Source organism: Perissodus microlepis, chromosome 7 (genome assembly GCF_051167445.1).
Source record: "Perissodus microlepis isolate ML-2025 ecotype Zambia chromosome 7, ASM5116744v1, whole genome shotgun sequence".
Classification (NCBI taxonomy): domain Eukaryota; kingdom Metazoa; phylum Chordata; class Actinopteri; order Cichliformes; family Cichlidae; genus Perissodus; species Perissodus microlepis.
In genome coordinates, this window is record NC_140467.1 from 63,929,686 (window position 1) to 63,954,673 (window position 24,988).

General features: G+C 45.0%; 1 protein-coding gene across 1 annotated transcript; it reads right to left on the reverse strand.

The window, feature by feature from the left end:
- Positions 1 to 347: 347 nt before the first annotated feature.
- Positions 348 to 24,261, reverse strand: calml4b (calmodulin-like 4b). Its single transcript, XM_084936621.1, has 4 exons — positions 24,207 to 24,261; positions 20,024 to 20,164; positions 18,839 to 19,027; positions 348 to 744 (listed from the first exon to the last, which is right to left on the reverse strand). The coding sequence occupies exons 1-4, from the start codon at positions 24,259 to 24,261 to the stop codon at positions 647 to 649; spliced, it is 483 nt and encodes a 160-aa protein (XP_084792747.1). The 3' UTR covers positions 348 to 646.
- Between the last annotated feature and the right edge of the window lie 727 nt (positions 24,262 to 24,988).

A 24,988-nucleotide genomic window follows, 5' to 3' on the forward strand; every position in this document is an offset into this window, starting at 1 on the left:
TAGTTACAAAAAAAATTATAATAAATTGGGAAAACTGATAAAAGTGAAATGAAATGAGTTAATGGGGCCAGTCAGAGGTGTCAGTTTTACCATCCCATCCCAGTTCCTGCTCCGTTCCTGTGTAAGAGCAGGAACACCCCGAGTGAGGGAACACAGACTCTCCTCTGACTCTCCTCTGATGTCAGTTTGTGCAAACACATGCGAGAGTGAATGAATAGTGGCATTGTAAAGCGCTTTGGGTGCCTAGAAAAGCGCTATATAAATCCAATCCATTATTATTATTATTATTATTATTATTATACGATGAGACACTTGGCTGCCAGTTCATGTAGAGTTAAAGTAAAGCTTGAAGCAACAATGATCAAAGGAGGCAGTATGTTCTGAACAAAAGGTTTTATTTTTACTGTGTGTTGTACGTCAGATGGTCCCTTTGTTTTCTTTCTCTTCTAATAAAAATAAGGCGGCTGCTCTTCCAGCTGCAAATATTCCTTCTCACCAGTCAAGCCTTTTATTTGTCACATGCAAAGTTTGCACCTGCAGTGAAAGACCGACCTGCCTCCAAACGTCTGACTTTATCTACACTCTGACTACGTGGAGACGCTTGAGCACGTTGTTTTCGACAGCAGCGATGATGTCAGTTGTGACGTCAGTGCTTTGTGTGGCAGCGCGTCGCCACTTTAGCGAACTGCTCGCAGTGGACCCGCCCATCTGCTCCAACACCCGCCTCCTGCAGCAGCTCGTCCACTGAAAACACAGACACAGCTGTCAATCAGAGTTAACTCATTTGTTCCAGATGTAATAGAAACCTGTAGAAAGTGTGTATCCATTCTTCTTCCTGTCAGCAGCTCCAGTTTTAGAAAAGCAAACCAATCATCAGCCTTTGTCTGTAATTAGAAGGAAATTCTGATATTTAGTTTTATATTCTGTTTCAGGGCCATATAAGCGTGTGCATTCATGTCACATGAATGAAGCATGTTTATTCTGATCATTCAGGTTGTCCTGAATAAAATGATGGAAATTAGATGCCAATTTCTTTAAATAAAGTTCTCATTAAAACCCTTTACAGAGAATTTCACAGGTCCCACATGATGGCGGGTGACAGGGTATCAGTATAAACTCAGCCTCCTACAACATTTCCAAGAACCTCGCCACCATGCTAGCTCCCCACCAACTCTACCAACAAGGTCCAGAAACTTGCACTGGATCCAGATGAAACCATTGTGTCCTCTGATGTGGTCTCAGTCTTGTATGCCTACAACCGAGGCAGCAGAGACTGTCAGGAAACAACTGCAGACAGAAAACAGAACCAGCTTCACCCTGATCCGACCTGCACACTGCTACACCTCCACACAACGAGGGATTTTACAGACATGGATGTGCCATGGGCTCCCTGGTGTGTCCAACCTTTAAAATGGTAAATGGCTGTATTTGTATAGTGCTTTACTAGTCCCTAAGGACCCTAAAGCATTTTACACAACCAGTCACCCACCCATTCACATACTGGTGATGGCAGCTACATTGTAGCCACAGCCACCCTGGGGCGCACTGACAGGCAAGGCTGCCGGACACTGGCGCCACCGGGCCCTCCGACCACCACCAGTAGGCAACGGGTGAAGTGTCTTGCCCAAGGACACAACGACCGAGCCTGTCCGAGCCGGGGCTCGAACCGGCAACCTTCCGATTACAAGGCGAACTCCCAACTCTTGAGCCACGATCGCCCGTCGTTTACATGCAGGAAGGGACAGCACCTAGCCGATGATACCGATACATGGACGACACCTGGGTCAAAATCAAAACCCAAGAAGTGGAATCATGGATAGAAACATCAAGTACACCAGGATAACAGTGCCATGAACACTGAGGACAATGGAAACCTGAGGGTGAGCATGAGGCAAAACTTTCTGTTGACCGCAGCTTGAATGATTTTGATGTATTTTAACTGGAACTTGATGGTTTTTGTATATTTGTGCACTAACTGATGCCATAGGCCAAATTGTAAGTTGGCATTGTAGTTAGTGCAGTTATTGGAGAGTTGCAGTTATGTTTGTGCAGTCTGTGCATTTGTTTAATAGTTAATCCCAGGCACTGATTTGTATATTGGACTGTTGCATGTGGAATAAAAGGAGCAAATGGTACAGAAGTGTATTTTATGCGTTTATTGTTGCGCGTCATCTGTGTCCTCATGTTTAGCCTGCCGCGGCCATAGGTTGGAGGAGCCGCAACAAATTGTCAACAGAAAAAAGTTTTGTAGGTTTTATTGGATTATTTATATATAGATGAGTTTTATTAGTGAGAGTTTTATAGTTTGCTGTTGCCTTTGTCCACGCAGCTTTTAGATTAAGCCTTTGGCTACACAAAATAGATTTCTGTCAGGAGTCATATTCCCCTGTTAGGTTTCAGCAGTACAGCTGCACAAGGCGTTGTACTGATTTTCTTTCTAGTTATTGTGCATCAGGCGGCTGAAGCCATTGGCTTGGGAGTACCGCCGCAGTTTGTGTTTAAGGCAGTTTGTCTTCCTCACAGCTGACGGTATGGAGGTACATAAATACCCACCGCTAGTATGTACGGAAGACTAGGTTGAGTTAGTTAGGTTTAATAGGCAGATAGTGGGGGATATTGCTCCTGTTAATTATGTGTGTCCAAGGTTTATTGAAGGGAATGTCATCAAGCTGATGTGTTGGAATGAAGCTGTGTGGCATAGGTGCAGTTCAGCGTTTGGATTTTGTTAATGTTTTGAAGAAAAATGGAGACACACCAATTAATACAATGTGGTGATGTGGAAAGAAAAGACAGCCGAAACCGACTGCTAAGGCTTTGGAGAATCAGATTGAAAGGCTGCAAACAGAACGTCACACTAAGATTAATAAAATTAAAAAGGTCATAAAGGTTATTAAAGAATTAAAGCAATCTGAAGATAATGTTTCCACTGTTCAGGCTCAGTTAGAGAATTTGTCTGTGTTGCTTAATGAGGCAACTCGTCTGCATGAAACCTTGCTTCCTTTGCTTCCTCAAGAAGAGCAAGAAAAACAAACTGCTTGGTTTATAAGTGTGCGAGCACATAATACTGAGTTTATGGAAGAGATAAAGAAATGGCTTCATGATGCAAAGGGAACCCCTCAGAGTACAAATCAGGAGTCTGAGCTTGATTTGCCACATTTAAATCCACCTGGTGTTGAGTCTTCTGATGTATTACCTGCTGGAAATGGTTCTGGTGCTTCTAGGCACACCGGGAATGTTGGTAAAGGTGCTGCAATAGATGACGTTAATCCAAGTGATAGCATCTCTAATGTTGGAAACAAAAGTTGTAGGAAAAGTAAATCATCACTCAGTGGCTCCATGGTTTCATCTGCCTTGTCAGCACGCATAACGGCAGAGGCTGACATGGCCGCCCTTCTTGTTCGACAGAGGTTGTTGAAAGAAAAGCATGCTTTGGAAGAACAAGAAACACAGCTTAAGAAAAGAAAGGAGCTGCTTAACTTAGAAACTGAAATAGCAGCTGCAGCAGCAAAGGTGAATGTTTTAAAAGCTTCTGAAATGTCCCGAGTCTCAAGTGCTGTTAATGGTGAATCTGATGGAATGAATTCGTATTTAGAACGAGAGCAGGGGCGTTTAGCCGTTTTAAATCCTAATGCTCCGACGTTCAAACCTGTGTTACCAGAGCAACCATATCAGGGTTTTGATGCAAGTGATCATCAAGCGCATGTATTGGATGCGAGGCCCAAGGTTAAAAATATTTCTCAGCCTAAGGTCGTTTCGTTGGAACAGTCAGAGACGAAGTTATATCAAGTATTTCCAGGTGCAGTTTCGACTACTCGGATGATGTCGCAGTCTCACGCACAATCGAAACCTCTTACACATACAGGGCAAGGTAGTGAGGGTCATGATCATCTAGTCACAGTTTTGAAGAAACAAAATGAAATTACAACTTTATTGGCCGAGCAGCAGTCTCTGTTTTTGCTACCAAGGCGTGACATTCAGTTATTTGATGGTGATCCTTTGCAATATCAAACATTTATGAGAGCTTTTGAGCACATGGTGGAGAGTCAAGCTCACAGTGCTAAGGATTGTTTATATTTTCTCGAGCAATACACTAGAGGCCATCCAAGAGAAATGGTCAGAAGCTGTCAGTATATGCCTGCTGAGTATGGATATGCTTAAGCTAAATCTTTGCTCCAGGAAAACTTTGGCAGTTCGCTGAGAATTGCTGCTGCCTACATTGAAAGGGTCAGTAAATGGCCTCCTATAAAATCTGATGATGTGAAGGCTTTGCAGGAATATGGGTTTTTATTAAGGCAATGTTGCAATGCAATGGGTGACGTTGAGTCCTTGCATGAGTTGGATGTCTCTGCTAATATGCAAGCAGTTATAAAAAAGTTGCCTTATAAGCTCAGGGATAAATGGAGGAATGTTGTGTGCGATCTGCAGGAGAGGTTTCAACGTAAAGTGGTTTTTAGCGATGTTGTTGAGTTTGTCGAAAGGCAAGTTAAGCTCGCAAGTGACCCATTGTTTGGAGATATACAGGATCCTCCAACAGCCATCAGAAAAGAGGCGAGGAATGGTAAGTCTCAGTTTTACCCTAAGGCTAAGCGGAGTAGTTTTGCTACTACAGTGGCCAAGGTGGAAGGGAAGATTGAGCCAGTGTTGAGGCGAGAGAGTGGTTCAGTTGTGACCAAGGTTTGCTTGTTTTGTGGAGCAGGGCATATGCTGACGGTAAAGGACTTGTACGTCAGGTTCGTGTTAAAACAAAGACTGGTTGTTTGGACAGGCCGATCACTAAAGTGTCTTCTACAGGAAGCAGAAGAGTCATGAAGATTGACTTTTTCAAATATCTATTTGTATTAATGTGTATTTGTTTATTTTGAATTGAAATTGTATCTTTGAATGTTTGATAAAGGATAGATCATGTTTATCAATATGTCTCCTACATGGTAAGTATGATGTAATTATTGCTCTAAAATAATTAGGGGCTGGTATGTAGGAGCCATATGAGTTGTTCCTTTTTGACTAAGTGGGTTGGTTTAAATGGACTCACTGTATTGGTGCACGGGTGTGGGGCGTGTCTCATGGGTGTGGTAGATGATAAATGTGGTTGCACTCACCTGTTCACAGCACCTGATGTTGATGAGCAGAAAGGTAGGGTGAGCATGAGGCAAAACTTTCTGTTGACCGCAGCTTGAATGATGTTGATGTATTTTGACTGTAACTTGATGGTTTTTGTATATTTGTGCACTAACTGATGCCATAGGCCAAATTGTAAGTTGGCATTGTAGTTAGTGCAGTTATTGGAGAGTTGCAGTTATTTGTTTGTGCAGTCTGTGCATTTGTTTAATAGTTAATCCCAGGCACTGATTTGTGTATATTGGACGGTTGCATGTGGAATAAAAGGAGCAAATGGTACAGAAGTGTATTTTATGCGTTTATTGTTGCGCGTCATCTGTGTCCTCATGTTTAGCCTGCCGCGGCCATAGGTTGGAGGAGCCGCAACAGGACCCAACAACACCAGGCAGAACATGTTCCCTCTAAGCCTGAAGGGAGAAAGAAGGAACGCACACGTAAAGGCAGCATGTGTAACATGTGGTTCTCATCAAATCAGCAAAGATGCAGAAAAAAGAAGATCAGACACCAGCTATGGAGGATGAGAAGGACAAACAGAACAGCACTTTATCCCTGATGTAGCAGGTTTATCAGAGAAACTCAGGAGAGTCTCGACATCCCAGTGCACTTCAGACCACGCTACACACTCAGACAAACTAAACAACGTAGTGTAGCAGTGCAGTGAGGAGTGCTCAGACACTGGAGACACCAAACAGCCTCTTGATAAAGCCGTGGCATTTATGAAGAAGTCTTCACAAACTAAAGGACGTCCTGTTTCCTTCTTTTTTCCAGCTCCAGGACCTGAATGACTGTGAACCTACATGGATGTAAAGACATGAAGAGTGGCTCGAGATTTTTGCAAAGTGCTACACAACATATGTTTGACATTGAGTAATAGATCCTATCATTGAGTTTTCATAGAAAGTCATATCTGTTCATAAATGTTGCCTTACAGCCTGTGTTGGGTTTTTTGCCAGCGCAGATGAAACTGTTAACAGCCGAGTGCTTGAACACCACCACAGGAGAAACTGAAGCTGCTACTTTATTCAGCAAAAATATGGATTAATGTAATATTCTTGGGTTAAAAAAGTAACAGCACAGCCAGGCATCAGAAATGCTGAAGTTCTCCAAATTCATCAGTTACAAAAAGTATTTGAAGGCTTTCTATGATGTCTTTTTCTTCCCTCGGTGGGATTTTGGGGCTCTTGGTGTTTCATAACCTCCATCTCTTCTTTCTGAGCCATTCCTTGGTGTATTTGTTAGCATGCTGAGCATCATTATTACTTTCAAACTTGGACTTTTGTTTTAACTTTCGGACAGATAGCCTCACGCTAGCTTCAAGCACTCTTTGATATGAAAGAGCATTTCTTCCATCGGGCTCCACAGTTGTTTTTGGATTTCAGCGCCTTTAGTCTGCACTAAAAACATCGATGGTCTATTTCAGCCAAACAAGTCTATCTTTAATTAGTCGTGCAGAGCGCTTTCTTCCAAAAAGGCGGCTCTTTGAAAGCACAGTGTGCTCAGTGCAAAATAGTTTTGCAGTAATATTCTTCTAAATGAGGACAGGCTTCATTTGTTTCTTTTTTATTTGAAGTATCACAAAACATGCTCTCCTCAGTGGGGTCAGTGGTCCTGGACAACTCCAATCCAATTTTATTTATAAAGCACTTTAAAATACCCAGCACAGGAACAAAGTGCTGTACAGAAAATAAGCTAAAACAATAGAATAACAGAAAACAGCAAAATAAATAAATAAAACACATAAAACATAAAATTAAAACAGCCCTATATTAAAACAAAAACAAGATAAAACAGCATCGAATCACCTAAAAACAACTAAAATAAAAACCAACATCTCACGTGGTGTCAAAGGCCAGGGTAAAGAGGTGGGTTTTCAAGAGTGACTTAAAAACAGATAAAGAACTGGCCTGTCTAATCTCTAAAGGAAGCTCGTTCCACAGTTTGGGAGCTGCTACAGCAAAAGCACGATCTCCTCCAAGTTTACGCCCAGTCCTGGGTATCTTCAGGAGCAGCTGATCAGCTGACCTGAGAGAGCGGGTGGGTGTATGAGGCTGTAGCAGCTCAGAGAGATAAGATGGAGCTAGGCCATGGAGAGCTTTAAAAGTAAATAAAAGAATTTTAAAATGAATCCTAAAAGAAATGGGCAGCCAGTGAAGTGAAGCTAAAACTGGGGAAATGTGCTCAAACTTTCGAGTGCCTGTTAAAAGACGAGCTGCGGCATTTTGCACCCTCTGTAGATGACTAATATATGATGCGCTGACCCCAATATAAAGTGCATTACAGTAATCCAGCCGAGTGCTAACAAAGACCTGGATCACTGTCTCAAAGTGCTGCCGCGAAAGAATTGGCTTTATTTTTGCAGCTGCCTGAGTTGAAAGAAGCTTGATTTTACCACTGCCTTAATTTGATTATCAAACTTCAGATCACAGTCCACTTTGACCCCCAGGTTTGTGACAGTTGGCTTAACATACTGTGCCAGGGAATCTACATACACATTGGGGGTCTCGGGCTACCAAAAACCATCACCTGTCTTTTTATCATTGAATTTTAAAAAGTTAACAGACATCGAAGCCTTAATGTCATCGAGGCACTGAAGTAATGGCTGTGTGAGGTATCTGCCTTTTTTCTTTAGAGGGACTCTGCAGTCATTTCCACATGACTGTTCTTACAGTGGACTCATCGATTTCTAATAATTGGGAGCATTTTTAAATCTCTTTCCTGCTTCTCAACCTTCTCTTTAGAGAGCTACTTAGATCAAGACATGATGACATAAAATACTTTAATTACCAATAAGACCGACATGTTTCATGAGCTTTTTGACTGAACTTAAACTAAACCAGCCATTTCTGTAGTTTTTATATTAAACGTTTCAATAACTATTAGCATTTTTTTTTAAGTTAAATTGCATTTTAGCGTTGCACTTTTTTGACCCGTCAGTGACTTGGTGGATGTGTTGATCAAACATGGCAGTTCTACTAACAGGCCAATCATTTAAACAGAGATGCAGCCAGTTTGTTTCAGTAATGATGAAAGCAACAGAAACGAAGAAGGATCGATTAGTGTAAGGTGTTCCCTCTCTCTGGAAACAACACAATCATTCAGATGGATTAGACGCGTCCTCGGGGGAATGACGTGTTCTGATATGAGCTCCTTAAACGACCTTTTATCAACAGTTAAAGTGGGGAATGGGAACCAGTCACACGAGTGCAAACCAAAACCCTGCAGGATGTGGAGAAGAACACAAAATATTATGAACCTCCTTACTGCGGCTCCTCCAACCAACGGCCGCGGCAGGCTAAACATGAGGACACAGATGACGCGCAACAGGAAACACATGAGATGCACTTCTGTACTATTTGCTCCTTTTATTCCACATGGTAGTGTCCACTATACGAATCAGCACATGGGATCAAACTATTAATCAAATGCACAGACTGCTGTGGACAAGAGATATTTTATTTTGTATTCTTATGGTGACAATTTATAATCAGAACTATCATTGATCAATCATTCATCATTGTCGAATCTGCTGACAGAATAATCTCTGAATTATATCTATGGTAATCTGATCACTTTAATTAGTCTATTGTTGTTCTCTATCATTCTTTCTATCTGCTTAAGCTGTTGCAAATGGTATCCATATCATTGTATTCACACCTCTCGAAGCTGTGGGTCCAGTAGGGCCTTCTACATTCACTTACACACAGATTCAGGCCTACACCAACATGCACATAGAGAGTCATGGAAAATACGCACGTTCACACCCACACGTATTAAGAACAGGGAGGTCGTCTCAGGACAGTCTCTCGGTTGGACACACAGTCTCACAAAATTGCACAACATATCACACACTTGTTTGTCTCTAAAGTAGTATCGGATGTCTATATAAGGAGAACTTTTTGAACTGTTATCATTTCCAGTAAGATCTAACTGTGATGTCATCAGGGTAATATAAGGATGGGGAGCGGTCTGCTCGTTGAAGATTGTAAGATTGTTGTTGCAAGTTTCTTCCCACACTCTGCGCAAGTGTGTAAATAAAGATCACTATTTTTGGCACCTACCTGGACTCAGTCTGCTTACTTCTCTTACCCAAATCGAACAAGTTTCAACAATTCTTGGTGCCGAAAACCCGGTTGGGGAAGAGAGGAGCGTGCGGCTTGGAGGTGCCAAAGGGACGGAAGGCCAGCAGCTTATCTGAGTGACACGCCAGGCGAAGTAGAAGGTGAGTGCCACCTGTTGATTTTTATCCAAAGGCGCTAAATTGGAAGTTAAAACTAAATTTAATAATATTCACTCAGTATGGGCTTCTGGTGTCTGTCCATAGTGATTTTGGGGTAATTAGTGCTAAAAGCAGGGAATATTGGACTGACTAAATTTATTGCTGTTTATTTTGGGGGCGAATTTTGAGTTAAGAGGTTATGTGTCTAAGTCAATACGGTGTGTGTTTAAAGTGATGTGGGTTGACTGGGGAGGCCAGCCAGCCAGCCAGTAGTTTAGGGTATTCGGTCTGATTGATCAGCAGAACGCGGTTCGGGCGTCGAAATAACCACGGGCTAAGACCCCGCAGTGATGCTTATAATACACTTGAATAAATTGTCTTAGGACTGGGGCGTGGCCCCTAAGAGCGCAGTTGCTCAGCGTGTAGCGGCAACCCCTAATCGTGGACGCACGGTCAGGTTAAAAGCTCGGGTGGTACCCGGGGGATTTCGAGCCCCCCTTAAAAACTAAAGTGATCAAGGGGATCACTTTCCTTACTGCGCTGTTTGGCTGTGACTATTTAACGTCGGGGACTTATGAACTTTAAGTAAAGCCAAAAGCGTGAACTGTGATATTTCACGTGGCTGGTGGAGGTCCTTGTTGCCTGGCGGGAAGCAGTTATAAATTAAGTAGGGCTTAGGAATCTGACCGCTCTCGGCGGGGGCGTCCTCGAGGCGGGTTTAATTGATTAGCAAGGCGCGGCCCTGGGCTGAAAGATGCTTTTAAATTAGTCGAAAAACTTAGGAATATCGGTAGAGAAATAAAGAAGATAAGCTGTTCTGGCATATGGTGTTTTCATACGTTTATATGGGCCCGTGCGTGTGTGTAAATAATGTGTAAATAAAGTGTAAATTAGTGGTATAAACTGTCTGTTGAATTTCTCCTGTGTGGTTGCAGAGTGAAAAAAGGAAAACTCTTTCTTTTCTCTCTCTGAGAGGAGGAGAGGGGGCTCTGTGGGGAGCTGTGTGTGTGTGTGTGTGTAGCTGCTGGCTTTGTTCCATCTCCCTACTTCTCCATTTCTCTGCTTCTCAGTTTCCTTTTTGGGTAGGTGAAGGTGTGTTTCAGAAGTGTGGTTAAAGGATTTCAGTATATTAAATAAACTAAACCTTGTAGTCTTGTGTTTGTGATTTCCTAGTGTATATAAAGTCTTTTAAAGATCGGTTGAGTCTCTCGCTATAAGGAGGGAAACGGCGTGCATAGTAGATTGACTGGATTATTCTCATGTGTGAAAACTTTGTAGTTGTTAGGGAAGTGAATGTGAGAGTGAATTTTTGCTGGCTTTGGGTGCTTAAATTGTTGCAGTAGACGTTTGTGAAGTTTTGTCTTGAAAGGAGCATTAGAGTGTGTGTGTGTGTGTGTGTGTGTGTGTGTGTGTGTGTGTGGGGTCTCTCCCCGGCTAGAGCCTAGCGGATGTTAAGCTTGACCAGCTTGTGGGATTCTGACTGCCGAAAGGGGAACTACAGTGAGGCAACCCCAAAGGGAGGAGCCTAAGAGCGGCCATTTTGGTAAGGTAAGTGAGGTCGAAAAGCAAAATGGCTGAAGAGGAAAAGGTGACCCCTGATGGGGGAAAGAGATACAAGCCACTGAAGGACCAAATACAGCAATTGAAGAAAGCAATTAAAATTACTGCTGAGGGGACTTCAAAGGAGATTGCCCGCCAGTGTCAAGATCTGGAAAGAGAAGTGAAGGAATTATGTGAAAATCAACAGAAGACGTTGGAGGACAGAATCCCTCTTCATTCCATCTTCCAAGTTGAAGGTGAGAAATGTGAGAAGAGGATCAAAGAGCTTGAAGAGGAACACTTGGGACGTTTTAAGGGGAGAAAAGTGAAGGTAGAAAAGAAACTGATGATGGAGAAACAGAGTAAGTACTGCAAGTATGTGATTGTCTGCCGAGGTGTCTCCCCCTCGATGAAAGACGAGGTCAAGGACCCCACGCCAGGGCTGGTAGAGGAAGCCCAGGCCGAGGGGAGGTTATATCCCAGCTTGAAGGGACTCCCCAGTGCACCGCCCCCTCCCTACATCTGTCCAGTGCTGACCCTGGAGGGTGGCACTCTTTGGGGACAGGAAGGGGAACCCCGGGCCTGGTTCCGATGTGCGGTGTTAGCAGGTCTGCCAGAACGAGTGAGAGCAGATCTACAGAAGAATCCAGACTTTGCGGTGGCGGATTCAGCAAAATGGGAGAGGCATATCATACATCGACTTGAGCTGGAAAGAGACGAGGTGAACAAGAAAAAACAGGAGCTGGAGGAGGCGCAAGGGCAGTTAGTAAAATTGAAATTGGCTGAGGCGAGAGAAAAACTAAACGAAAAGAAAAAGGAAAACAAAGATGGAGCTAAAAAGATGCTGGTGGCGCAGCCACAGGGCAATCCGGGGCCTGATTGGCCAGATTTGGATCCGGTTCTGTACCCTGATGACCGATGGCCCGCCAATGGACCAAGGCAAGGAAGACCCGCGGGGAATTGGGGGGCTACTAGGTCGTTGAGGGGGCGTGGTGGATCTCAAAGAGGAGGCAGACCAAGGGGCCGTGGTCTGGGGGGACCTATGCTGGACCCGAATGTATGTAGAAGGTGTGGAGGACGAGGACATTGGGCTCGTGATTGTCCTACACCACGACAGCTAGAACTTGGTTATCCATCTCCACCCCAGGCACAGGGAGCTCTTCGAGGCAGAGTGGTCCAGACAAGGGGACATCAAGCTCCAAACCCAGGCATGGCGCCGGTGGCTCAGTATCCCCTGGCCTACTGGGGCGGAGAGGAGGAGCTGTACTGACGGGACCCACAGAGACAAGACGACATGGGAATGGCAGATCCGATGTTGTCAATGAGTGTGGAAGGGACTGAAATGACCTTCCTTGTGGACACTCGAGCTACTTACTCAACGCTGAGACAAAGACCAAGCAGTGTCACACTTTCCGAACACACGGTTAGTGTGGTGGGTTTCTCTGGGGTTCCAATGACTCTGCCAATAACCAATCCAGCCCGGACGGTGCTGGGAAATCAGACATTGAAGCACAGCTATGTGGTGTCTCCTCAGGTGCCAGTGAATTTGATGGGCAGGGACCTGCTCATTAAATTGGGAGCCACTGTCATGTGCTCAGCTGATGGATTAACAGTTACACTTCCAGGAGGAAAAGAGTTTCTGTGCCTGGGGACAATTTCAAAGAACCAGTATTTGCTGAAAGACTGTGAACAAACTACAGCTGACATTTACTGGGGTCGGTTGGTGGATGAAGGCATTTTGAGACTGTATCAGCTGTGGAAACCTTGGATTATGGCCTTGGCTGTCTATTCTTCTCTGCGAGAGCCATACCATGCTACCCTCTATTATGATAAGAACGAGGATGAAATTTATAGGGACCTGTTCCAGTCTGACCTTGAAGGTCAGACCTGGAATGTGTGTTCTCAGAACATCTATGTCAGTCCTGAAGGCGTCGCTGCAGGAGTAAATTTAACCGAAGAACAACGGCCTTGGTTCAAAATGGGACCTGATTCAGTGCCCCATATTACATTGGCGGTCCATGAGGGTCATCAGGCGAAGGAGCTGGGAACAATGGTCAAGAGAGCCCTCGATGAACCGGGCTGGCAAGCTACTCAGATTCCAGACGTTTGGTACTCGCCAAAATGCAAAATTTACCGTATCACTTGTCTATCAGAGGACACAGTGATATTGGAGCATGAACAAATCTCAAGAATCCATGGGAGAGAAAGAATAGACCATGCGGATGCAGTTGCCACACTTGCGACTCTTCCTGACACCTTATGGTCAGCAGGGTCTACGGATGTGGGCCTGGCAACTTGCTCGCCTGTTTTGTTCCAGCTGAAGTCTGAAACGCCAATTTGGAAACCGCAGTATAGGCAAAAGAGAGAAGCTGAAGAGGGAATTGCAGAAACCATTGAAGGGCTATTGAAAGTAGGGGTGCTTGAGCCCTCTCAATCTTACTGGAACACTCCTATTTTGCCAGTAGAAAAGCACGGGACAGGAAAGTACAGAATGGCACATGACTTAAGAGCCATTAATGCCATTTTACGTACTGACACGGTGCCTGTCCCAAATCCATACACAGCATTGACGGTATTAACACCAGAACAGAAGTGGTTTACATGTATTGATCTAGCGAATGCATTTTTCTGTCTCCCATTACATGAGTCTCTGAGGGACATTTTTTCATTCACATACAGGGGGCAACAGTACAGATACACACGGTTGCCACAAGGGTTTGCACTCTCCCCGGGCATTTTCAACCAAGTGTTGAAAGAAGCTCTATCGCCATGCCATCTACCAGAGGGGTGTTCACTGGTGCAATATGTTGATGATTTGCTCATTGCGGCTCCGTCTGCTTCGGCCTGTACGGCAGCTTCACTTACCATACTGAAGAGACTCGCTGAGTGCGGTTTCAAAGTGAGTAAAGAAAAGTTGCAGTTGGTCCGACCAGAAGTAACATTTCTGGGCCGTGTCATTGCTCACAAATTAGTGGGTTTGCTAAACACCCATCGCGATCAGATTTTGACACATCCAAAACCACGTACGGTTAAGGAGTTGCTCTCATTCTTAGGTTTAACAGGATACAGCCGTCACTTCATTCCAAATTATGCAGGGAAAACAGCCCTTTTGAGGGATTTGGTGAAAACGGTGGGTGTCCGTAACCTGAAGGCTGAACTGCCATGGACATCGGCCACTGAGTCGGCGTTTATCGCATTGAAACAGGACTTGTCAAGATCGGCTGATCTTGCCATCCCTAATTATGAAGAACCCTTCTATCTTGATGTTTCAGAAACACACGGGATAGTTAATGGGGTGTTGTTTCAGAAAAAAGGGGGAGGGAGAGATGTACTTATGTACGTCAGCGTCAGATTGGATCCATTAGAGACAAGGCACCCGGGATGCACACAGCATGCCATTGGGGTGTCAAAGATTATACAAAAGACAGCACATATAGTGAGGGACCATCCATTGAAGGTGCTGACCACCCACAGTGTGGTGGCATATGTTAACTCACAAGCCTTCACCATGACACCATTGACACAACAGAGAGTGTGTAAAGTTTTAGACGCTCCCAACTTGACCTTCACGCATGAAGGAATCAACATGGCAGATTTAATGGGGTCAGGAGAGCCGCACGACTGTGCAAAGAGAGCTGAAGTCGACGAGAAGATAAGAGAAGACTTGAAAGCGGAACCTGTACTGGGAGCTGAAGATTGGTTCACAGATGGATGCTGCTACAGAGATGAGGAAGGATTGAAAGCAGGCTACGCGGTAGTTTGCAGAAAAGGGGCTGAATTTGAAGTGAAGGAGGCTGAAAGACTTGAAGGGCAGCAGTCAGCCCAAAGAGCAGAAGTAATTGCTCTAAGTCGAGCTCTGAGACTTGCAAAAGGAAAAAGAGTCAACATTTACACGGACTCAGCTTATGCCTTTGGAGCAGCTCACGTGGAGCTGGCCCAATGGAGAAGAGCAGGATTCAGGACAGCAGATAATGCACCAATCTGCCACAAGAAGGAAATGGAGGAACTTGAGCAGGCCTTGGGAGATCCAGAGGAGGTGAGCATCATAAAATGCAAAGGTCACTCCTCAGGGACTGGCATGGTGGCTAGGGGAAATCAGGAAGCTGACCGAGCGGCCAAGGAGGCAGCAGGCTATAAAGCACTACGACAGATGGTGCAAATAACCGCGGAGGAAGAAGTAGGAGTCAACATGCTAGAGGAGGCCAGGAAGGCCCAAGAGGAGGCGGCCCCGGAAGAGAAGGGGGTCTGGAAGAGTCGAGGAGCCTGGGAAGAAGGAGGTCTCTGGCGAGGACCTGACGGACGACCAGTGTTGACGGCCAACCTGGCAAAACAGAAGATTGCCGAAGCGCATGGGCTTGGCCATGTAGGTGTGGCCCAGATGGGAAGACATCTGTGCCATTGGTGGCATCCCTTTTTGAAGGATATGATCAAGGAGAAAGCCAGGACGTGTCTGATCTGTGGGAGGCACAATCCAAAACCAGTAATTAAGCCAGAGGCAGGAAAATTTCCCATCCCAGAGAGACCAGGTGAAGAGATTGTGATCGACTTCACTGACATGATTGATCCAGGGCCAGGAGGAGTTCGATATCTACTGGTAAGTGTAGATGCTCTGACGGGATGGCCCGAAGCGTGGCCAACAAAGAGGGAGGATGCAAAAAGTGTGATTAAGTGTTTAATCAATCATTACATCCCCCGGCATGGTTTTCCTAAGAGAATTAGGTCAGACAATGGGACTCATTTCAAAAACAAAGATTTGGCAGAGGTAGAACAGAAGCTGGGGTTGCAACACAGATTTGGCACTGTATATCATCCCCAGTCGCAGGGGAAAGTAGAAAGAATGAATCTAAACCTGAAAAATAAAATCGCTAAAATTTCTGCTCAGACGGGGCTAAATTGGGTGGCAGCCCTGCCAATTGCATTGATGATAATAAGATGTTGTGTTAATCAATCCACAGGTTTCACACCATATGAGCTGTTGACAGGACGACAGTTTCCAGGTCCTTGGACAACAGTCCCGGCGGAAGAAAGTATAAAAAGTAACAGAAACCATACTGAATGTTGGAAAGAATTAAAAGCTCTTGTGTCTAGTTTCACACAACAGGTTGGAGAGGGGGTGAATGCGGAGGACAGGTCCGTACCCGACGCCAAGGCGGTGTGGCTGAAGGTCATTAAGCGAAAGTGGAGAGATCCAAGGTGGACGGGGCCATTCGAGGTGACGGCTCGCACTACCAGTGCGGTTCGGCTGAAGGGAAAGGGTGAGACCTGGTTCCATTGGTCTCAATGTGCCGTGGCCGATGAGAGCTTACTCGAGATAAGCTCCACCCCAAGTAACACAGGGGGGAACATAGAGGCAGAATAATCCTCTCCCCCTGTGCCGCGGTTCTCCCCAGCAGTCTACCTGGGGAGACGAAGAAAGAAGAGGAGCGTCACATGCCAAGCATTAATTCATTTCAGGCTCCTAATAGGCTAGGGCTCTAGTCTAAAGTATTTGATAGTTTAAAGGAGTCGTAATAGTTTTGTACGATAATCGCATACTTTTATACTCATAACGTTATACTCTTATCACGAAGTTTAAAGTAAAAGTAAAACGAGCCTGGGAACAGTGATCATGAAGTTGTGGGAAAATTGGAAAATAACGGGGATGTTGGGGATAATAAGTATTATAATGTGTTTGTTTGTTTATTGGCAGACAGGTGAATTGCCCAGACGCAGAGGTCTATCCGCTCCAGAGTCCAAACCGATCGAGTCGTCGAGGAAATTCAAGCGCGAGGTTGGCTCAGGTGGGAACAATTAGGTCCGACGTCTTTGATGGGAGTCCAAAATCGAATGGCTCTGGACATGTTGTTGGCTGAGAAAGGTGGAGTATGTGCAATGTTTGGTGACATGTGCTGCACCTTTATTCCCAACAATACTGCTCCGGACGGAACGGTCACTCGGGCGCTTGAGAATCTGAAAACGTTATCTAGAACCATGCATGAGCAATCAGGCGTGAACACGGGGCTGGGAGACTGGATCACGTCTGTCTTTGGGCAATGGAAGGGTGTGTTTATGTCTGTCATGTTTTCTCTTATAGTTTTTCTAGGTATATTGATGATCGGCTGTTGTCTCATTCCTCTGGTAAGGCGAGTGTTGGTAAAACTGGTAAGCAGGGCCCTAGACTCTGGTTCAGCTGGTCCGGGGTATATGATGCCATTGCGAGAAGCCGCCTGGACGGAGGAGTGAAACAAATTCTGGTAAAGGTTGGCCGATGGCCAAAGAGGAGGAGTGTGGACAAGAGATATTTTATTTTGTATTCTTATGGTGACAATTTATAATCAGAACTATCATTGATCAATCATTCATCATTGTCGAATCTGCTGACAGAATAATCTCTGAATTATATCTATGGTAATCTGATCACTTTAATTAGTCTATTGTTGTTCTCTATCATTCTTTCTATCTGCTTAAGCTGTTGCAAATGGTATCCATATCATTGTATTCACACCTCTCGAAGCTGTGGGTCCAGTAGGGCCTTCTACATTCACTTACACACATATTCAGGCCTACACCAACATGCACATAGAGAGTCATGGAAAATACGCACGTTCACACCCACACGTATTAAGAACAGGGAGGTCGTCTCAGGACAGTCTCTCGGTTGGACACACAGTCTCACAAAATTGCACAACATATCACACACTTGTTTGTCTCTAAAGTAGTATCGGATGTCTATATAAGGAGAACTTTTTGAACTGTTATCATTTCCAGTAAGATCTAACTGTGATGTCATCAGGGTAATATAAGGATGGGGAGCGGTCTGCTCGTTGAAGATTGTAAGATTGTTGTTGCAAGTTTCTTCCCACACTCTGCGCAAGTGTGTAAATAAAGATCACTATTTTTGGCACCTACCTGGACTCAGTCTGCTTACTTCTCTTACCCAAATCGAACAAGTTTCAACACTGCACAAACAAAATAACTGCAACTCACAAAAAATTCCACCAATTACTACGCCAAACTACAACATCGGCCTGTGGCATAAATTAGTGCATAAACCAAACATCAAGTTACAGTCAAAATGCATCAAGCTGCGGTCAACAGGTTTCCCCTCATGCTCACCCAACTTTTCTGCTCATCAACATCAGGTGCGATGAACAGGTGAGTGCAACCACATTTATCATCTACCACACCCATGAGTCACGCCCCACGCCCGTGCACCAGTACGGTGATTGCATTTAAACCAACCCACTTAATCAAAAAAGGAACAACTCATATGGCTCCTACACTCCTCGTGTTCATTCCACATGCACAACAGCACGCATTGTTCTTGCTATGTGAGGCTTCAGGTATTAAAGTCTACAGAAACAATCTCACTCAGCCATCTGTGGGCAACAAAGAAGCAAAATGCTGAGTTGTTGGTTTGTGAGAGCTCTGTTTTCACTGTAACCAACTTCTGTGTAGAAATGGATTAAAAGTCTGAAATGCTGAAAACTGCAGAGCTCAATGAGCAGTAACTTTGCTGCCTGTAACAACATCGTGCACGAGGATTCACTTCCACTTTTGATCTCTGCTCATTAGGTTGTCAAAAGCATGTCTTTGTCCTGTCTTCCTTATCTCACAGCAGATGGCCCCGCCCCTCCCTGAGCCTGGTTCTGTTGGAGGTTTCTTCCTGTTAAAAGGGAGTTTTTCCTTCCCACTGTCGCCAAAGTGCTGCTCATAGGGGTTCATTGTTGGGTTTTTCTCTCTATGTATTATTGTAGGGTCTACCTTACAATATAAAGCACCTTGAGGCGACTGGATTAACCCTCTCGGGCTCAAATTAAGTTTTTGTTGCTAATGCACAAAAGAATACCTGCAGTGGTACTTCTGAGTAAAAAAAACTCATAAAATATGTATGTGGGGTAATCAGGTTGTTAGCTTTTAACTGTTGCAAATCTGCAATGCCTGCCTTGAGAGGGTTAAATGTGAGTGGTTTTAGGAGACACTCACCCTCTTTGTCTGTCAGTTTCTCTCCCAGCCCGGTGAGTTTGGCTCGCAGCTCAGAGGCCAGGATGAAGCCTTTCTGCTCCTTGTCGGCCATCCTCATGGCCTCCAAAATCTCCTGCTCTGGCGCCTCCTGCTGGAGCTGCCGGTGCATGATGCTCAGGAAGGTGGAGAAGTCCAGCTCTCCTTCCCGGTCTGTGAGCAGAAAGAAAACAGAGATCTGCTTTTACTGGCACAAAGAAATGAGGCCACTGCAGGAGAAGGGAAGGGCGGGGGAGAGAGCACCACACAGTGTATATGAAATGAGCAAACATTAAAGCAATAAAAGCAAATGTAAAGAGTGTGGCTGTGAGGTAGCTGCTGACAATATGCAGTTAATTAACCAGAACACACACAGCTTCCTCCAGGCTGATCTCAGTGTGTATGAGAGAAACAAGGAAAAACAAATATCACCTCCTTTATGGAAACAGACACAAATATCAAAACTACAGCAAACTTAAAATTACTCATCAAACTTTCGCAGCTTTCCAGGAAATCTAAGGTGTCCGTTCAGGGGCGCTGACATGGAAACAGGAGCTTCGTTCAGGGTTGCTGTCTTCTTACAACAATGACTGAATAACTTTTTCTTGATCTCAGGATATTAAAATCTTTATCATTTATCTCAGCCCCTTCTGTCAAACATGATGGAAATATCAGCCCAATCTTGCATATCAGGGTCTCATTCCTCTGCCACGTCTTCCACCCGACCCAGCTGAGAGACCCGATCTCAGGGATCTGCCCCGGGGCCTCCAGTCTTTGGAAAATAAGGTGAACATTATCCAAACGGTAACACTCTCCTCCAGGACCTCCACAGCCTCTCGTGAGCATACGGGGAAAAGTGGAGGCCGAGAGAATCGATCATCTGCGTCTCCGACAACTTTTCACATGTTTTTGACTCCGTTGGTGCGGTGAGGAAGATGAAGGCAACACAGGGGACAAAGCAAGCAGGTCAGGTTTGATAAACACAAATGGAGCCATTAAGATCATATGAGGTGATAAATGCTTGGTTTGCTCACTGAAATAGCTGCGCTGCTCGTGGGCTGCGTGAGCTGAACTGTTTCACTTTAGCACTTTCCCTGATTTGAGTTATTACTGCGTCACCTCAGAAATCAGAAATAAGGAGTCGGAAGGATGATTTCAGGAATACTCTACCCATGTTGTGGCTCAGGAGGTGGCGCTGGACCTCGGAGGGGGTGGGGCTCGACCCCAGGCACCGCATCACTGTTATCAGCTCCTTGGCTTCGATCTTGCCTTTCCGCTGGCGGTCGTACAGCGAGAAACACTCCTTAAACTCTGCGGACACATGAACACGTTACACACATGTCCACATTGTTGCTTTGTTTCTGCATCAGTCATGTGGACAGAGCGGGATCAGTGATGTCAGCAGGCCTCAGCCTGAGTGCATCACCTGCTGGGAGAAGGTGGATGATGCTAACAAGGTGCAAAGGAAACTAAAGAGCAACTTCAGCCTTCACTCCTGAGACAAACGTGTTAAACTTCACTCACAGCTCCTCCAGAGGCAGCGAGACCGATCGCGTGCACGTCCCATCTGCTGCAAATGAGCCCCAAAGGCGCCTTTATCTTTCTGTACCAAGGTTACATCTGTTCACCTACTACAGTGGCTTGCAAAAGTATTCGGCCCCCTTGAACTTTTCCACATTTTGTCACATTACAGCCACAAACATGAACACATTTTATTGGAATTCCACGTGAAAGACCAACACAAAGTGGTGCACACGTAAGAAGTGGAACGAAAATCATACATGATTCCAAACATCTTTTACAAATAAATAACTGCAAAGTGGGGTGTGCGTAATTATTCAGCCCCCTTTGGTCTGAGTGCAGTCAGTTGCACATAGAAGTTGCCTGATGAGTGCTAATGACTAAATAGAGTCACCTGTGTGTGATCTAATGTCAGTACAAATACAGCTGCTCTGTGACGGCCTCAGAGGTTGTCTAAGAGAATATTGGGAGCAACAACACCATGAAGTCCAAAGAACACACCAGACAGGTCAGGGATAAAGTTATTGAGAAATTTAAAGCAGGCTTAGGCTACAAAAAGATTTCCCAAGCCTTGAACATCCCACGGAGCACTGTTCAAGCCATCGTTCAGAAATGGAAGGAGTATGGCACAACTGTAAACCTACCAAGACAAGGCCGTCCACCTAAACTCACAGGCCGAACAAGGAGAGCGCTGATCAGAAATGCAGCCAAGAGGCCCACGGTGGCTCTGGACGAGCTGCAGAGATCTACAGCTCAGGTGGGGGAATCTGCCCATAGGACAACTATTAGTCGTGCACTGCACAAAGTTGGCCTTTATGGAAGAGTGGCAAGAAGAAAGCCATTGTTAACAGAAAACCATAAGAAGTCCCGTTTGCAGTTTGCTACAAGCCATGTGGGGGACACAGCAAACATGTGGAAGAAGCTGCTCTGGTCAGATGAGACCAAAATGCAAAACGCTATGTGTGGAAAACTAACACTGCACATCACTCTGAACACACCATCCCCACTGTCAAATATGGTGGTGGCAGCATCATGCTCTGGGGGTGCTTCTCTTCAGCAGGGACAGGGAAGCTGGTCAGAGTTGACGGGAAGATGGATGGAGCCAAATACAGGGCAGTCTTGGAAGAAAACCTCTTGGAGTCTGCAAAAGACTTGAGACTGGGGCGGAGGTTCACCTTCCAGCAGGACAACGACCCTAAACATAAAGCCAGGGCAACAATGGGATGGTTTAAAACAAAACATATCCATGTGTTAGAATGGCCCAGTCAAAGTCCAGATCTAAATCCAATCCAGAATCTGTGGCAAGATCTGAAAACTGCTGTTCACAAACGCTGTCCATCTAATCTGACTGAGCTGGAGCTGTTTCAAAGAAGAATGGGCAAAGATTTCAGTCTGTAGATGTGCAAAGCTGGTAGAGACAGACCCTAAAAGACTGGCAGCTGGAACTGCAGCAAAAGCTGGTTCTACAAAGTATTGACTCAGGGGGCTGAATAATTACGCACACCCCACTTTGCAGTTATTTATTTGTAAAAATGTTTGGAATCATGTCTGATTTTCGTTCCACTTCTCACGTGTGCACCACTTTGTGTTGGTCTTTCACCTGGAATTCCAATAAGATTGATTCATGTTTGTGGCTGTAATGTGACAAAATGTGGGAAAGTTCAAGGAGGACGAATACTTTTGCAAGCCACTGTACATACTATGTAATACACAGCCGTGCTGCACAGGACGCTGCATTCACTCCAGCTGAAGAACCTGTTTTAGCACCAATAACGTGCAGTGATGTCTTTATCTGCCTCATCACTGTGGAGGAGTTTTAGTTGCGTTGCCTCATTGAGATTTGCAGCATTCATTCATGCACAGCTCTCTGAGCTCTGCAGCAGCTCCGTTCTTTTCTTCTTCAGTCATTCTGTTGCAGACCTGCTGCTGTGCTTGGATCTTTGTCCTGTTGATGACCCGGTTTGGTCCGAGCTTCAGCTGTGGGACACACGGCCTCACACTGACTCTACAGAGGAGCTCAGGGTCCACTCAGATCATCGTCCCTCCTCCACCGTGCTGACGGCTGTATGAGGTCTTTGGTTTCTTCAAGCTGCTGAAGTCTTGTTCTTTGTTCACATGCAGCTTTGATTCAATTCAATTTTATTCATATAGAGCCAACAACAGTCACCTCAAGGCGAAGATCAAGATGAAGAACAACATCACAGTGATGTGTTGTATCGGAGTTATTTCTTGTTAAATCATATTTCTCATTCAGTTCAGTTTTATTTATACAAATCACAACAACAGTCGCCTTAAGGTGCTTTATACTGTCAGGTCGACCCTACAATACATAAAGAGAAAACCCAACAATCATATGACCCCTTGTGAGCAAGCCCTTTGGCGACAGTGGGAAGGAAAAACTCCCTTTTAACAGGAAGAAACCTCCAGCAGAACCAGGCTCAGGGAGGGGCGGGGCCAACTGCTGTGATTGGTTGGGGTGAGAGAAGGAAGACAGGATAAAAGACATGCTGTGGAAGAGAGACAGAGGTTAATAACAGATATGATTCAATGCAGAGAGGTCTGTTAACACATAGTGAGCAAAGAAGAAACACCCAGTGCATCATGGGAATCCCCGGCAGCCTACGTCTATTGCAGCTTAACTAAGGGAGGATTCAGGGTCACCTGGTCCAGCCCTAACTATATGCTTTAGCAAAAAGGAAAGTTTGAAGCCTAATCTTGAAAGTAGAGATAGTGTCTGTCTCCTGAATCCAAACTGGAAGCTGGTTCCACAGAAGAGGGGCCTGAAAACTGAAGGCTCTGCCTCCCATTCTACTTTTAAATACTCTAGGAACAACAAGTAGGCCTGCAGTGTGAGAGCGAAGTGCTCTAATAGGGTGATATGGTACTACAAGGTCATTAAGATAAGATGGGGCCTGATTATTTAAGACCTTGTATGTGAGGAGCAGGATTTTAGGCTTTGAAAAACTAAAACGTGCTGCCTTGTTCTTTTTAGAGAGACGAGTCTTGTTTGTTCAGTCTGTTTCTAGCTGCACTGTCACAGATTTTAACCTTTAACCTGCTAACTGAGGTCTGCAGAGTCTGAGATGGAGCTCTTGGAACTTTTGGTGTTTCACAGGCTGGATGCACATCGAGAACACATCCTGTGACCTCAGCTGAGATATTTCCAGTCCACTCTTCCATCCTGTCAAACTGTTTGACACTTGAGGCCATTTTAATGATTTTAACAATTCAAACAAGAAAAGCCACTTCTTCTCTTTCCATTGTTGTGTTTGGAACATCAGGGAAATCTCACGATCTTCATCTTTTAATGACCCATCCCAGCTGATTCGACTGTCATCCACGCAGACACTAAGTTTGCTGAAAACACTAAACTGAGCCGTGGGGAATAAACGAGTGTAAAATAAGCGAATAAAAGCTGCATCTGTGCGTGTTCGCCTGTGTCAGAATAAACTTGTGTCCCGTGGGAAGCGCTGACGGCAGTTTAACAGACTGGAAGATGAGAAACCACCAAACACAAGCAGACTGAAAATCAGTGTTTGGATGCGATACCTCCTCATTAGCAAACACTGCGCTCGGACCCTCGCTGTCTGATCGCGTTAGCGGGTCAGGGAGGTCAGCTGAACTGGAACAAGCGCTGCTTTGTGCCGCAGCGGTCACACAAAACTCTTCTGTCTGATTAAAGTCCTGCTGCCTGTGGCTGAAATAATAACCTGTCCTGCCTGCTGCACAGAGACCATCACGGTCAACGCTTCGTCATCTGAATGCATCAGTTTAAGTTCCAGCAGTAAGCAGCTGTGTCAGGACAGCAAGGGCACACGTGTCAGCATCTTACCGTTAATCTGATCCTGAGTCAGGAACTTTGCCTGGAATGAAAGCAGGAACAGCATTAACAGAAATCTGCACGACAGCGTGAAGCTTCAGCGGCGACGTTATCTCACCATTGTGTCTGCTGTTGTGACGAAGCAGCCGGCTGTCAGCGCTCAGGAAAACTGATCCACGCTCTGAAAGATGAGGAATGTAACGGGAGCGGACGGCAGATGCTGGCTGGGACAGCCAGGCTCATCCCTCTGCTGCTGAGGTGTCGCGTTTATGTTTGAAAGCATATATATTTAATATCACACATGCTGCACATACGAGCAGCTGAAAGCCTCCTACACACCTCTGTTCACCTCTGACCCATGTGACCAGGGTCAGACCCAGGTGACCAGGGTCAGAGGTGAACAGTCAACACTGGAGGACTCCTGAACGCCTAAAAACTGCTGCAAAATCAACAATTATTTAAAACAAAATTCAGTTTTCATTAGAAGGAGCAGATACTCTCAGAGAGTCGATGCACAGGAGCAGAAAAGGATTAAAGGTTAATATTATTTCGAGATCTACACACACTTTTTTTTATCTTAAATCTGTAAAATGCTGTTTAGTTGGAAACCTGTGAATTCTTCTGTCTAAAGACAGACTCAGTGAATCGCTCACTGTAGGTTATTTAAAAGTAGAATGGGAGGCAGAGCCTTCAGTTTTCAGGCCCCTCTTCTGTGGAACCAGCTTCCAGTTTGGATTCAGGAGACAGACACTATCTCTACTTTTAAGATTAGGCTTCAAACTTTCCTTTTTGCT